Below are 16,515 nucleotides of genomic sequence, written 5' to 3'. Positions count from 1 at the left end.
TGTTTAAGTAGTGTTGGAGCTTGTAAACTCTGATTTGATCACTTGCTTACTTACTCCCTAATAAGGAGTGGTCTAAACACAGTCCTGGGTGGCCTCCCTCACTTTATATCTGAGGCTGGCCTTGAAGCCTCTATTTCTCTAGTGTTGTCATTATAAATGTGTGCTGCGTGGCTAGTTTTGGAGTATTTTTAATTTATATGATGAAGTTCATTGTACACTGTTACTGAAAGCAGTTTTGTGTGGCGTGAGTACAGTTGGGAATGTTTGAAAGTAGCAGTGTCTAAAAACGCCACAGGCTGTTTCCTAGAGCTTGAATTGATTGCTGACAGAATGACCTAGTTTCTTTAGCAGTATTTGTTGCTACAGAGAGATTGTCAAATGTTATAATAGAAGAAACACTTTTCCTATTGTTGAACACTTAGACAAGTACTGAACATAGTCTCAGAAGTTTTTCTCAGAAAATTATGTCAATTTTTTTCTTATTTGGACTTTAGTATATATTCTGTAGTATTTTATAGATTTTGTCCTCTGTTTTAATTGCATAGTATAAAAAAGTACCATAATCTTCACCTTTACAGAATTTTTAGTCTAGTATTTTGTCAATATGTTTTTATTTATAAATCACTGTTGGTATTTTATTGCTGTGTATAATGATATTAGTGATTTTAATTATTCCCCACATTCTAGATTGCATTCACAGAGTGGATTGAACCACCTAAAAGAGAAAGAAAAGCCAACTATGCTGTTGATGCATATTTCAGGGAAGCTCTTCGTGTCAGTGAACCTAAAGCACCCAAGGTAAGGTGACAGCATGGAAGTGTTTAAATATGTGTAAGTGAAACTGTTTTCTCAAATTTTTACAACAAAATAAAATTGAGAATTATGGTTTGTGTTATTTTTAAATTTGTTTACATTTTGATTAATGTCAGTTCATTTTTATTTAAAGGTGAATTCTCTTCGATAATTGGCTGTTATAGTTTAGGAAATGACAGTATGGATGTGTCTCTATATGTGTATTTTTGTTTTGTAATGGACAATACTGTTTTTATTTTTCATTAGGCACCTCGACCTCCAAAACAACCAAATGTTCAGGATTTCCAGTTCTTTCCCCCACGTTTATTTGAATTACTGGAAAAAGAAATTTTGTATTACAGGAAAACTATTGGGTACAAGGTGATTAAAATTCTTCCCTATGCATTTTCTACTTAGAAGCACAAAGGCAAAAATGCTTATTGACATTTGCTTAAGTAACTTGAGCCTGGTAGGAAATCCTGTTTCCTGCTGTATTCTAGTTTTATATGTGTAGTATATGAACTTTCTGAGTTTTCATTGAAAAGAAAAAAATTCATGAGTAGTAATTTTTAAAGATGTAACATTGGAAATTAAACAATTTCATGGGTATATTGATGAAAAGCATGTAATGCTAATTTAAGACTTTATTAAGCCTCTTAAAATTTACCAATTGATGGCATTGGAAAACATCTGTTAGGTGCCTCGGAGTCCTGACCTACCTAACGCAGCACAGGCACAGAAAGAAGAACAGCTTAAAATTGATGAAGCGGAGCCACTTAATGATGAGGAGTTAGAAGAAAAAGAAAAGCTTCTGACACAGGTATAACTTTGGAGTAATGCAAATTAAGTCATTTTGTAAAGTACTGTTTTAGGTGTGTTGAGGCATACGTACGTAGTACAGACTTCTGCTTTCAAGAGAGTAATTGGGGGCTGACAATGCAATCTAATACTGGAGTGCTTCTCCAGCACAGGCATTCCAGCTCTAGTCCCCAGCACGATGAAGAAGTAGGGGAGGAGAATTAAGCATGGGGAAGCTTGAATGCATGCTGCTGCATTTAATTTTCAGTACTAGTTGAGCTTAAAGAATATGTAATTAGAGTTGGTATTCTGTAGAACTTGTTTTCAGTATTGCCAGCTTTCTGTGAATCTCCCATACTTCCAAATTATTCTAAAGCACAAATTTCTATTTGATACTTAATTTAAAAGTTTAAAATTTTTAGATAGTCATTGTACTTGGTACTGTGTTACATAAAAATATCATCATACCAACTATATTTCATGTTGTGCATATTCTTCCCATACACTCCACCTTCCCCTTCCTCTTTACTTGTTAAGTCTCCTTTGTTCTTCCATTCTCCCTTCTGCATTCATACCGTGTGTGTGTGTGTGTATAGATATATCTATACACACACACAAATTATATATATATATATATATATATATATATATATATGTATATATATATATAATTTTAAGTGTCTACATAAAGTCTAGATACAACAAACGAGGGAAGACATACAGTGTTTGTCTGAGGTTGGCTTCATTCACTTAGTAAGATTATCTCCAGTTGCTTCCATTTTCCTCTAAACAATATGCTTTTTAGCTGAAAAAGGTTTTCACACACTATTTGTGCTACATTTTCTTTATCCTTCCTGTGTTTTTGGACAACTAAGTTGGTCTCATAACTTAGCTCTTGGATGATTATTGAACACACATTGATGTGCAGGTGTCTCAGATACATTGATTTGGAGTCTTCTGGGTAAAAGGACTGTTCTTATGGAGTGAAGGGTCAGATGGTAAGACACTTGTTCTTGCAGAGGATCAGGTTTTGATTCTCTGTCCCTACATGGCAGCTTGCAAGTATCCACAGCTCTAGTTCCAGGGTTCACATGATACAGACGTATATTCATATAAAACACTTACATATATAAAATTAATTAAGTCTTAAAAAGAAAAACCTGCCATAGTGACTTCTAGTGGCTGTGCTAGTTTAAATTTCTACATATAATGGTTAATGGTTAAATTCCTACATATAATTCCAGCATATAATGGTTTCTTTTTGTTTACATTCTTGGCAGTATTTGATATTTTTTTCATGACTTCCATTCTGATCTGAGATAAAATTGCAATGTCATTTTAATTTCTATTTAATGAATAGCTAGTAAAGTTGGATAGTTTATGTATCTTCATTAGCCATTTGTATTGATTTTTTTAATATGTTCGTTAGTCATTAGTATTTCATTTTCTGTAAGCTGCTTTTTCATTTCCTTAGCCCATTACTTACAGGGTTCTTTGAGTTGGGTTTAATTTTGTGGAGTTCTTGTATACTCCAGATAGTAACCCTCTCTCAGATGTATTCTGCTTACTATTTTATTTTAATTTTAATTTTTATTAATTATAGTTTATTCACTTTGTCCTCTTCCCCACCCCCTCCCAATCTCACTCTTCCTCCCTCTTCATGGGCTGGCTCTTTAATCACCTCCACCTGAGGGGGGAGCAGCCTTACCAGTCCACAGAAGAAGACAATGAAGCCACTCCTGATGAAATCTGCTTAATATCTTTAAAAGATTCTTTGAGATACAAACGATACAAACGTTTGAGAATCTGATCTTTAATTTACCCTTTTATAAAAATTTGACAGTTTCATACAATGCATTCTGACAGATCTTGCCCCTCAACATCCCTCTAATACTTCCTACCACTGTAAAACCCCACCCCAGTCCCGTTGTACCCACTGAGTTTTTAATTAGATCTGTCTATGTGGGTATGGGTATGGAACTGTCCTAGGTAGAACATGATAGTCTCACCAGTGGCTCACAACTGAAAATATCCTCTTCCCTTAGCATCAATAGCCAGTAGTTCCCCAGCGATGGGTAGAGCCGTATGAGCCCCTCCTCCATCATCCATGACTGAGTACCAACTGTTGCTGCCACTATGATTATAATGGCTGTGTTATGGCTAGAAGGGTAACACTTCACAGCTCCGCATTGTCTGCAATAGTGTTTAGCACTTCTGTTTATTTGTGTATTTGTTTATATATATGCCAGCATGGAGAAGCTTTCAGTTGAGTTCTAGCTTGAGTCTTCTGTGTCCTGCAACAAATTGTATGCTATCTGACTGTCTAGTTGCCTGGTGGGCAACCAGGACAAGGGCAGTAGCCTGTACGGTTTTGGAGTTTCTGACCAACAGCGATAGGAACCTTCCTGACCAACAACTTAATGGGCGGTGTCCTGTATCTGGCAATGGCAGTTTTGCTTGATCCCATGATTTTGGGATCAGCATTATCTGTCCATGTAGGACACCTTATTTAGAGACAGCTAAAAAACAAATATAATTAGGTTCATGTGTGTGGACACTTGGCGCAGGAGTCATTACCTTTTACCGTGTAGATTCTAGGGATTGAACTCAAGTCATCAGGCTTGGCCACAGGTACGTTTACCATCTCACTGGCTCTTTTTGAAAAGAGAGGTTCATGGGGTTTGCATATAGAGTAGTAGATTTCCATATGACTTCTTACGTGCTTAGTTTTGGTTAACCCTGCTACCTTCCATTTTCTCCTCTCCCTCTTTTTCTACCACCCCAGTCTCTCTTCCTCACTTTCACTTCACATATGTTCAAGGTTTTTTTTAAGATTTATTTATCTATTCTGTATACAGTATATATTTGCATGTACACGTGCACACCAGAAAGAGGGTACCAGATTTCATTTTAGATGGTTGTGAGCCACCGTGTGGTTGCTGGGAACTGAACTCAGGACCTCTGGAAGAACAACCAGTGCTCTTAACCTCTGAGCCATCTCTCCAGCCCATGTTCTAGTTTTTAAGCTTTGTTTTTCTTGTATTTTTCTACCTGCTCATTTTTTATTTTTACTATGTATTACTTTTCCTTACAAGTGCTTAATAGTATTTCAGAGCTTTTTTAAAAAAAAAAAAAAAAAAGTATTGTTTAGCCTTCTCATGTAACATTCCTTACTGTCTTCCTTTTAGAGTTTGTTGCTCAGGTTTCTTAGAACTATATAATGTACTGGTAAAAGTGTGTACATGAAAAGGTAAACACTCCAAAACTCTTAGTTAAGATAGAGTTATTTTTCCTCTAATAATATTAAAAGTATTTGAAAATATGGTAGCATTATTTTCTAAGTCCTATATGCTGTGATTAAATATTTTTCTTATTGCTGTTTAGGGGTTTACTAATTGGAATAAGAGAGATTTTAACCAGTTTATCAAAGCTAATGAGAAGTGGGGTCGTGATGATATTGAAAATATAGCCAGAGAAGTAGAAGGAAAAACTCCAGAAGAAGTCATTGAATACTCAGGTAATAGTTTTACTTTGTTAATATAAGAATACTGTTACTCTTTGAGAGTTGACTGGAAGGTTTTTGGAAACTTCCTATTTTCTTTTTTATATTTTTTCATTTTCTCCATTTATTTATTCTTTTATACTCTTACAGCTGTGTTCTGGGAAAGATGCAATGAGCTCCAGGACATAGAGAAGATTATGGCTCAGATTGAAAGGGGAGAGGCAAGAATTCAAAGAAGAATAAGTATCAAGAAAGCACTAGATACAAAGGTACTTGTATATTAAGTATAGTAGCTAGTGTAACTCTAGTCTGTGAATATGATGAGGGAGCTGTGTTAAAGGAAAATAAATTATAATTCAAAAGTTAAAATTTCTTCAGAAAAATTATAACTTTCTTAACATAGTTTACCTGAATATTGAATTAATAGCCTGGTTTAAATGTGCTAGACTCTGCTTCTTCCTAAGTGTTAGAAAGCTTAGATCTCATTTCTCATAGTTATAAACATGAAACACTATAAAAGTACTACAGTACAAAGGGCAGGTAAGAGTCTTTAGATGAAAAATTCTGATGTGAAATGAAACATTTATGGTTACTTATAGGAAAGATTAATGTGGATAGTATGGATTCATAGGACTTGTATTTTATATAATCTATATAAAATATGGCTTTCGTAGATTGGCCGGTATAAAGCACCCTTTCATCAGCTAAGAATATCGTATGGTACTAACAAAGGAAAAAACTACACTGAAGAAGAGGACCGTTTTCTTATTTGTATGCTGCACAAGCTTGGATTTGACAAGGAAAATGTCTATGATGAATTACGACAATGCATTCGAAACTCCCCTCAGTTCAGATTTGATTGGTTTCTCAAGTCCAGAACTGCAATGGTGAGTATTCATCATTTTTTTTTTTTATTCACCAAGGTTTTTTGTGTAATGCAGCAGAGTTCAGAATAAGTATATTCAATATTTGTTCAATATTTGTTAACTTTAAAAAACATCCTTGAAGTAGATTTTTCTTTAGTTTCAGAAATTAAGTAATTTCACCTGTTATTCATAGCCACAATTTGAAAACATTAGAGGTAATTTGAAAAACTTGTCTCTTTAAATGTTGTATGTTTTAACATTGCTTTATACAGTAGCACTAATGAGGTTCTAACTGAGGAGAAATACTACCATCAGGTTCACCTCCTGAACATGATGATTTTGCAAGTAGACAGTTCTGTAGAGAAGAATGTTCTTCAGGCATCTACCTGTCCATCAGGATGCTGGATCTGGGTTCTTTAAGATGGCTGATCAGTACAGAACAGTATTCTTTATACTGATTAAAGACTGGCTCTTGTTTGTGGTTCTGATGTCTGGCTGTTTCTAATGAGAGATATCCTTTTCTAACATCCTCAGGTTAGATTTCAAGAAAGTTTACCTTTGGATTATCTTCTGTAATTCAGCGCCTTTGACCTTTGTTAGAGTAAGAAAGTGAGCAGTCTTAAGTTTGAAACATACCACAGTAAACAAAATGTATGCACTTGAAATACCTTGTTCATGTACATAGCCATGGGTACATTTGATCATGGTAAAATACATACTTTTCTCAGTAGTTGTTAAGTCTGCTGTTTTATGCCATTGTTAAGAGAAATGTAATTAGCATGAGCTACCCTGAAGATACTATTAGTATAGCGTAGTTGGTTGAAAGATTGAGTTGCTCTATGCTCTTCTGTGTTTCTTTTATGTAAGGTGTTATTTTTACATAATAAGGAATTATATAAAGAAATAAGGAACTTTTTATATGCTAAGGCACAGAAAATAATTAATATATATCGGTTTTGTGATCAATAATTGAGGCATAATTCTTGCCCAAGAAGGTCAAAGGATTCGGTATACCAGCGGTTTGTTTGCTATAGTGCACTTGATAAAAAGCATTGGTTTGTATGCTATAGTACACTTTTTCTCCATGTAGCCCTGGCTGTCCTGGAACTTGCTTTATAGACCAGCTGGCCTCTTATAGAGATCCACCTGCTTCTGTCTCCTGAGTGCTGGGATTAAAGGTGTGCACCACTGTCGCCTGGCTTTGCATGCTTTTTATAGGAAACACAATTTTGCTATTTATTGTTTTATTGTCTTATCTCTTATTGGAAATAGTACTAAGCCATGCATGAAGCTTCTACCAAGTAGTTCAAAATTATTTTACTGTGGTTTTGCCCGTGTAAAAGTTTTACTTAACATATAAGAGACTAAAACAAGCAAACAAAACTCTTTAGTTCTGTTAGGAAATGAGCTCCTGGCAAACAGTGATGCAAATGGATTTTTACCTCAGTGAGTGTTATTTGCTATTTCTCCATTATACTTCTTCACATCTCTTCTGGAGGCCACATAGATTGGTAGAGAAAGGAGGTAGATAAAAGTCATCATAGACTTCATAGCTGTGTGCATATAAACTAAGATGATAATGCTTTTAGCACATTACCACTGAACTACATCCCTGACCATTTGTTAGTGCTGCTTTAAAGAATGAAGTAAAAACATTAAATACTTCCTTTTTTGTATTTTCACAGCATGGTCTGTGAGTAAAGATTAACCTCTTTTTGTGTAGTTTTTCTTGTTGTTTTTTTAAGTCTTCTGGGAATATCTGAGTGATTTTTGTTTTTGTTAAAATATCTTTATTTAGAGATGAAGTCCTGACAACATGTAGGTGGAAATAACAACTGTACCACTTATATTTATAATGCAGGAGCTCCAGCGGAGGTGTAATACCTTAATTACTTTGATTGAAAGAGAAAATATGGAGCTAGAAGAAAAGGAGAAGGCAGAGAAAAAGAAAAGAGGACCAAAGCCTTCTGTGAGTATTCACTAATACGTAAAATGTATAGATGATGGGAATGATATACTTTTGGATGTTTTGTGCACACTCGTGTGTGTGTGTGTGTTTGTGTGTGGGGGGGTGTTACTCATACATATGTGTGATAATACCCAGTGGGTGAGGCACAGGTTGACAGGTGCTACCTTATGTTTTGAGACAGGAGTCTCACTGAATTTGGAGCGTGCCACTTTGGTTAGGTTGGCTGTCCAGTGCACCTCTTCTCCTGCCCTATACTCTTCAATGGTGGGGATGTCTGGCTTTTAATGAGGTTTGGGGTTTAGAACTCAGGTCTTTATGCTTTCATGACAAGCAGTTTACCCACTAGCAAACTACCTTTTTAAAGTATTTTGTCTTTTTTCTTTGAAATAATATATTTTAGTTAGCTGAAAATATAAACTGAATTTGATGCACTGAATATGGGAAAGCACGTTGTCCTTCTGAAAGTATGTTCTGATTGCCGGGAGTGCATACTCGTTCTTGAGAATTCTTGAACTCTTAGGAGACTCAGGGACATTAGAGAACAGTAACTTTTTGCAAGTTCTGTGATAGTCTTCTAAGATTGGATTCACTGTCTTAGTAATATGTTAGCAGTTTAAATGTAGGTATTTCAGGAGGAAGTAGGCATCTTGTTATGTAACAATAGTAAATTTATTTGGAGATTTGACAGTGGTTTTGGGAGATTTTTTCTGTATCCCTGGAAAAAGTCTTGTCCTGTCCTGTCCTGTCTTGTTGTGTGTTAGTTACTACTAATGTGCTGTAGCATGTTCGAGGGTATATTGATTCTTTGTTACTTTATCTTGTCACAGAACTGATTGTTGTGTTTGCTTATAGACACAGAAACGTAAAATGGATGGTGCCCCTGATGGCCGAGGAAGAAAAAAGAAGCTGAAACTATGAACAAATATTTGTCTTATAATCACTAACTAGTAGTTCTTTAATTTACGGGTCTTCATAAGATGTGCTGTACAGTGCTCAACTTGTGTCATTCAAAGACATCAGGTCCATCTGCTTATTGAGCTAGAAACATAGTATGTAGTTTCACTTTTTTAAATGCAACAGCTGTGCTGGAATTTTTTTTATCATTAACACTTGAAGTAATAAAACAGGCTTCATTTATTAATAAATGTTTCATTTGATTTATTTTTCTAATAGTTTCATTTGTGAGGATTGTGGCTTTTTATCAGCTACTACTTTGACACTTGTATAGCTTAAAAACAAGCAAACAAGTAAAAAAAAATTACAAATAACATTTGATTGGTCCCTTCAACTTAGTTGTGTAATTATTTTATTTTGCATTCTTTGCCTTTGTTGGAAAAATTTTTTGTAGTACTATTGAGTCTCATCTGGAAAAATTGTGTAAACTACATTCTTGCTTATTACAGAATGGGGGAAGGCAAGACTATGATTTCTATGCATATTTTTGTTAACACTTTCTGTTCCTATGGTTCTGAGGTGAATGCGCCCTATTCTGTTGGGAGAATGGCCTTTTTTAGTTGTATAGCCAAAGACATTTAGTATTTTCTGGTTCTTTAAGGTGATGTATTATTTTGTAAAAGGGATTTTTTTTAAGTATTTGGTAAATATTTTTGACAAATGGCCTGCAGCAGCCACAACTTAGAAAGATAATGTCAGAAATAAGGTGATTTTTCTTTTTTTAATTTGAATGACCCAGCCAAAATGAGGTGTGAATTTGTCATACTGTTACAATACTAATAGAATGTACCCTCTCAGTTTATAGTATTTTTGAGTTTTTAGAGTAAATGAAAATTTTATTTTATTATATTTTAAAATATCTTCTAAGTCTTAGTAGCAAGATGGAGTGTAATTCCAGTTTTTATTTTCTATGGAATAGACTTGGTAAACTGGATACCCTGAAGCAGGAATACCCAGAGGCCTTTATGTGCTACACGTCATTTGTATAAAGTTTTATATGTGCAAATTGGGTACATATGCAGTTCTCCATTTTTCTAAGGGAATGCAATAAATGTAGCATCGTGAATAAATATAACTTTTATAATCCTTAAAGTGTTTTCTTTCCATTTCTTTGATTTTTTTTTCCTCACTTACTTACCTTCAAACTTCCCCATAAGCGATAGTCTTATTTTTCTAGTCTCTTTCTCTGAAAATTTTTCTCTGTCTACAAGTCACTGAAAAGACTGCTATCTGTACTATGAATGTCTGATTTTCTTACCTGTAGGATTGCTGATGTCAATCAAGAAAAATAGTCTGGGAAATTGTAATTTGAATTTTCATGTTCTTGTGAAGTTGGTTAATATTGAGCATTAGATGTGGCCTTATTTTGGAGGAAATAATTGAAAACATGTTAAGATTGAAGAAACCTTAATAAAGGTCACAAAAATGAGCTTTTGAAATGGAGAGAAATTGGGAGGTGCTGTGCAATGGAAGGAAGCTGAATTGAGCATAACGTGGTCTTTTGAGACCTGGAGATCTTTTTTCCTTTTCCTTCCTTCTTCCCTCTCTCCCTCCTTCCTTTTTTTTTTTTTTTTTTTTTTTTTGGTTTTTCGAGACTTGAGTTTTGCTGTGTAATAACCCTGGCTGTTCTGCCTTATAGACCAGACTGGCCTCAAACTCAGAGATCAAACTCTGTTTCCTGGGTTCTGGAATTAAAGGTGTGCACCACCACACCTGGCTCCTAGAGACCTGGAGATTTAAATATAAAAGAAATATAAAGAGAAATCTTAGGTGAAAAAATGTGGAAGATACTAGCCATATTTAACATGATTTAGCCCGTGTTGGAGACTTGTTCTGGGCCCTTTTAGATAGCACTGCACGTTTCTCTAGAAGGAAGGAATGCCGCATGTACTCATTAAGGAAGGTGTGCGTGTTCTAACTCTGAACTGTCCATGTCTTAAAAGAGTTAATGGTGAACATAGAACTGGAAGTCATACTAGAGATTAGTCCAGTGGTGGTGGTGCCTAAAGCAAAACCAAAGCCCCAGCCATCTGTTCACCATGGTATGAGGACCGTGTATGTCGCATTACAGGCATGCTCCAGTACACTCAGCCTTTAAACTTCTAAGTGTTAGCATTTAAGTCACCAGAGCCAAACTACGTTAGAGCTGTTGTTTCTTCAGGATGTAGCACTGGGGTTGTCAACAGTAGCAGCATGTGAGAATGCAGAATCATTCGTATGGTTGGCATGTACAGGCCCTGGTGCCAATCTCCCATCAACCCTGAAACTAAATGACAGGAGTTTATGGGCTTGAGGCATGTAAAGTTTGAGATGCCATCGGCATCGGCATGACGGGCCTCGGTATGCCCGTTAGTTACTGTTTTCCTTCCATTTAAATGGAATAGATGTAACAGCTTTCAACAATTGATTTTTCCTGTTCTCAAGTTTCAGTCTACCAAATGTATCAGACAGTAAAGGAAGGGTGCTGAACATTTGGGCAATTTTTAATAACTAAATGGTGGCTGATACACTGGCTAGTTTTTTTATTTAGTTTTTTTAACTAAATGGTGGCTGTCAGTTTGGTATAACTTAGAATAACCTGGGAAGAGAGGTTTTTGTTTTTTTAACTTTATAAAGGGTTTTTATTTACAAATAATGAGCAGCATTCTACTAGTAAAATCTATTTTCCAAAAGCAAGAGTTTCTTTTTGTTTGGTTGGATTTTTAAGAAAACAAAAATGGGGGGGTGTTCTGATGGCGTACCCCTCTAATGCCAGCACTCAGGAGGCAGAAGCAGGTGAATCTGAGTTCAAGGCAGTCTGACCTACATAGTTTCAAAACTGCCAGAGCTACAGAGAGACCCTGTCTCAAAAACAAACCAATACATAGTGAAGGCATCGGGATTCTCCTGTTACTAGATTACTGCTGGGATGGAGGGAAAGAGTAGTCTGCTAGGACAGAAACCAAACTTGTGTTGAGCTTTCGCCAAAGGAAAAGTAAGGTGCGTGATCGCCAGCATCACAGCTGCCTGCAGAGTGGCTGAAGCAGGTCGATAGCCCAACAATGTAGCTGGATTACATGTGGCCAGTATGCAGCTATAAGAAGCTGCTAAACAGACGAGACCAAGACAGAAGAGACTGAGATTGTCAGTAGTTCCTTCTGTGATCTCTGCCTCAATAGCCCAAACAAACAGACCATCCAAGTGCAAGGAAAATAGCGCATCATTAAAAATTTCACTCTAGCAACACAATCAGTACAGAAATGTTGCCTGGTGCTATTGGTTCTCCTGCCTGGGGCCTGTCTCCCAGCGGTCAGGAGGCCTCAGATTAAAAGTGCCTGGAATGACGGTAGCACCCTACAGGGATCACACACCCTGGGAACCAGCTGCTGGCTAATTCAACTTTAATACCCCTTGGGGAGTTGGTGGGGAGCTCTAAAAATGGGTGTACATATTGGTTGGAACTAGGCACTCCAAGGATGCTTGATTTGCATTAAATAGCATGTTCCTATCATATGAATGGAAACATAGCACCTAATCATATAGGCGCAGGGAGGGGAGAGCTAGCAGGGAGCTGTGTCAGAGGCCATATATCAAATGTGGTTAGGGGCACCTGTGTCTAAAGATTGCAGATGAAGTCAGGCAGAGAGCAAGAGGGGAAAGCAAGCTCGGAGTGACTATCCAGACTAACTACAATCTCAACCAGCAGGGCTCCTCCAACATGGCGCCGGTATAACAATGGCTCAACAATGTTATGCCCACAGTTCACATCCTCACGTACACACAAACTTTTGTGATTGTGTGAGCATAGCACAGTGAAGCAGAACGCTGAGCTGAGACCAAACATCCACAACAGGATGCTTTTCCAGGCTGCAGCTTAAGAGAGAAGCACATGCCCTTTGTCTGAGGGACCTTATGTAACCAATCATTAACTTAGGGACCCACAGTCTCCACTGGTTTCCATTATGCACAGGGCAGGTTGCAGGCAGCACTGTTGGTATGTCTCCATGCCCACTTCCTCCTGTAACTGCTGAACCATTTTTTTCCTCCAGCTGCTTTCCTTTGCAAGAGGAGCCCAAATGAGATGGATGTTCTGCCTGACCTCTCTGATGTCCTGAGCCTTCTGTAACTCTGTTTTTCTTCAACCTGTTCATTATAAATTTAGCCTGGCATTTCTGTTGATCTCTTCAACTCTTTATTGCATCAGTGGTTCCATTCTATAGCCCTCACTGGTATTTCACAGGCTCATGTCTATGTTTTTCAAATTCAAATGAGGTCCACTGTGAGTTCTTTTTCGGCTGCCTTTCAGAAGGCTTTACTCCACCTGATCTTGCGTGTGTTCTGTTTCTTCTTGAAGTGTTTATGACACTTGGGTTTGCAGAAGTCGTTGTGGACAAATATCATGCCGTGGCCAGGATAGGACCTGGAACAGAAATAACACTTCTCCTGCCGCATATTGACCATGAATGGGAGACACCTTCCCAAACTGGGAAGAGAGTCTTAAATTACACTTTGTGTGTTTGTGTGTGTATGTTTGTGAAAGTATACATGGCACAACACGTGTGGAGGTAGGAGGGCAGCTTGTTGGAATCAGTTCTTGCCTTTTAGCATATGGATCTTGGGGATGGAACTCAGACTGCCAGACATTGACCTGGGAAGAGAGTCTTAGGAATTCTCTAGATGAGGTTGGCCCGTGGACATGTTGCTAAGGAGGTTGGGGTTTGTTTTGATTGTTAATTGATATGGGAAGATCAGCTCATTGTCAGTGGCAGATTGGGTCCAGAACTGTGAGTAAAGAAAGCTAGGAAGCAGGCGGCTTGTGTGCATTCATTTTTCTGTTTTTGACTGTGGATATACACAGTTTGAAGCGTCTACCTTGACTTTCCTACAGATGGACTGCAACCTAGAATGTTAAGCTAAAATAAATCCCTTCCTCTTCTAAGTTCCTTTTTGTCAAAAGTGTTTAATGTTGCAAATGTATATCTAGTGGAGAGAGTTTCCTAGTTAATGTCACAGATTTATAAATACTTCGTTCACAAAACCACTTACTTGTGCAGTAACTATTAGGAAACAGTAAAACACACTAATTTCAAAGGAAGCATTGTTTGTAACATCTCCAGAAAAAAAAAAAAAAGACAAATGTTTCAATGCCTCATTCATTTTATGGTGGTTCCTCAACTAAAGATAGAATAAGAGACATAAAGAGAAACATTTTCTGAAAAAATCACTGGAGAGGATGGAATTCAAATCAACTTTCTGTGACTTTCTTATAATGTCTGGCAAATTTTGGGGCACATGTTCTCAGCATCAAAGCCACGATGGACAGTCAAAGCCTAGATGAAGCCTGGCACATCCAATAGTTATCCTGAAACAGGCTGTTTTTTCAGTACCTCTGCTAGTATATGGGGAGAATGTGTATCTATCCTATAGATGGGTATATCAATATTTGTTACTATTTTTAAAAGATTTGGGGCTGGAAAGATGGCTCAGCAAATAACACAGGCTACTCTTCCAGAGGACCCAGGTTCGATTCCCAGCACCCTCATGGTGCCTCACAACCCCCTGGAACTTCAGTCCTAGGGAATCCAAAGCCCTCTTCTGGCCTCATAGGCATTTGCATGCATGTGGCACACAAGACTTACATGTAGGCAAAACACCCATATACTTAAGACAAATAAGTAAAATATGATTAAAAGATTTTTTACTTTGGCAATGCAGGCAGCCAATTGAGGCCTATGATTTTCTGGTGGAATTAAAACTGGAAAAGGCCTTACTTAGAAACTGCTGGCACTTTTTTTGGAATGGAAACCTTGGACTGGGAAACCTGAACTCCAGCACTGCCGTGAAGCTTCAGCTGACAGAAGACATGGCGTCATCATGCAGATCACCTCACGGACAGGAGTCTTCTTCCTTGGTGTTCGTCAAGGTCCCACCTTGGCTTTTAATGGGTTTTAAAATGCCTGAAACAAATTGAAGAAGGTGTTTGCACAGGAAATATCTGTGCATGAAGATGTGGTCTAGAAATGGCTTAGTGTGGTGCACGCCTCTAATCCCAGCACTGAGATGACAGAGGCAGGTGGGTGTCTGTGAGTTTCAGGCCAGCCTGGTCTACACAGTGAGTTCAAGGACAGCAGGGGCTATACAGAGGGACTCTGTCTCAAAAATAAAAAATGATTTGGTAGTTTTGATTTATGTGATATTACTAAGACATGGAATGGCTGTAGATACTGTCAATTTAAAGTTAGTTAATTTACTGGGTAGTCTGGGAGCTATGCAAATCAAGGTGTTTTTTTTTCTTGTCTTTTCTGATATTCACACTTTTATCAAGTTGCTGTTTACTATCCTTTACATGGAAGAGTGAAAAATAGAAGACAGCTAATTGCTTTGATGAAGGTTTGTGGTTAGACATTGAACAGTTGCCAGACAGGAGTTTGGGATTATCTGATTTTAGTTAGGGCACTCATCAAATAACCCATGTGTGTGAGTGTGTATGTGTGTGTGTATACCTTGTGCTTCACACCCATCATCAGCTGGTAAAGAGCATGGCTAGTTTAAATGGTGACAGTGGATTTTACTGGACTTAAAAAAAAGTAGGAAGAACACAGTTTCATTTTTTATCCTTTCTTTGTATGTATATATTTCTATCTCCATGCAGTCACATAAACCATTTGCATAAAGCACAGTGACAGTATGGTGCCATTATCAGAGACTTGCCAGGCTCTGGAATGGCATATCTTCGTTTCATGTTAGAGACATGCAGGCTACTGTTCCCCTCTTCACATTTTTATTCAGTCCAGGGAACTACACACACTCTGCCTCACAGTTGGTGCTGTCATGATGATAACAGTGGTTTTATCTGGCTCTCCAAGCACTGCACCTGTAGGCACCTGGAGAAATGATTCAAACCCCTCTGGGCCCTCGAAGGCAGACCGGGATTGTCACTCGGAGTTTCTGCACACTCACTCCTGGACTAAACTGCAGATTGTGGCTGACAGCAGTGTAGTCTGCTCCAGCTGGGAGTGGAAGGGGAGAAAAGACAGCAGTGAGACCATGCTTCTTATGCAAGTGAGAAGAGCTGCCGTGAGCTCTGTAGTCTTCTCCAGAGTGAGCACTACCAGAGCTGTGACTGCAGTGGCCTCCCAGAGCTGTGACTGCAGTGGCCTCCCAGAGCCGTGACTGCAGTGGCCTCCCAGAGCCGTGACTACAGTGGCCTCCCAGAGCCGTGACTGCAGTGGCCTCCCAGAGCCGTGACTGCAGTGGCCTCCCAGAGCTGTGGCTGACTGCAGTGGCCTCCCAGGAGGGGAGTGTTGTGTCTTTCCTCATCACATGCCCATGTGCCACCCACATCACCTCCTGCTGACTTCCACAGAGACTCCACTCATTACATGGTAGCTTCAAGTGGAAATAAAAATTTGCCCTTTAAACTCCATGTTGAAGATTATTGTTATATTTGATGAAGTTCATGTCTCTGGTTTAGTGCTGAAACATCCCAATTCAGTTTTACTCAGCTATGGAGTTTCTGTCATTCCTTGGCTTGTTTTACCAGCTTGTTTTTGCAAGCTGGCTCATCTCACCATTTAGATTCTTGGTTCTTTAAAAGACATCAAATATGATGACAGCAGCAATGATAACAATAGAATAAAGATAGAAACCTCTAC

The 16,515-nt window shown here is 38.0% G+C and overlaps 1 protein-coding gene and 1 pseudogene across 1 annotated transcript in view; one reads left to right on the top strand and one right to left on the bottom strand.

Annotated features, from left to right (window-relative positions):
• Smarca5 (SWI/SNF related, matrix associated, actin dependent regulator of chromatin, subfamily a, member 5) overlaps positions 1–9,072 on the top strand; it is a 35,370-nt gene extending 26,298 nt beyond the window's left edge. Inside the window, exons 17-24 of the mRNA XM_021648612.2 lie at positions 688–798; positions 1,060–1,173; positions 1,490–1,612; positions 4,975–5,107; positions 5,243–5,361; positions 5,767–5,979; positions 7,820–7,927; positions 8,780–9,072. Of these exons, the coding sequence (XP_021504287.1) occupies positions 688–798; positions 1,060–1,173; positions 1,490–1,612; positions 4,975–5,107; positions 5,243–5,361; positions 5,767–5,979; positions 7,820–7,927; positions 8,780–8,845 (987 nt within the window). The 3' untranslated portion in view covers positions 8,846–9,072. The remainder of the gene's footprint in view (positions 1–687; positions 799–1,059; positions 1,174–1,489; positions 1,613–4,974; positions 5,108–5,242; positions 5,362–5,766; positions 5,980–7,819; positions 7,928–8,779) is intronic.
• A 3,713-nt stretch (positions 9,073–12,785) lies between these two features.
• Positions 12,786–13,312, bottom strand: LOC110547828 (probable ribosome biogenesis protein RLP24; annotated as a pseudogene).
• Positions 13,313–16,515: the final 3,203 nt, after the last annotated feature.

This window comes from Meriones unguiculatus, chromosome 10, assembly GCF_030254825.1.
Source record: "Meriones unguiculatus strain TT.TT164.6M chromosome 10, Bangor_MerUng_6.1, whole genome shotgun sequence".
NCBI lineage: Eukaryota > Metazoa > Chordata > Mammalia > Rodentia > Muridae > Meriones > Meriones unguiculatus.
Note: the sequence above shows the minus strand (reverse complement) of the source record. Positions and strands in the feature narration are given on the sequence as shown.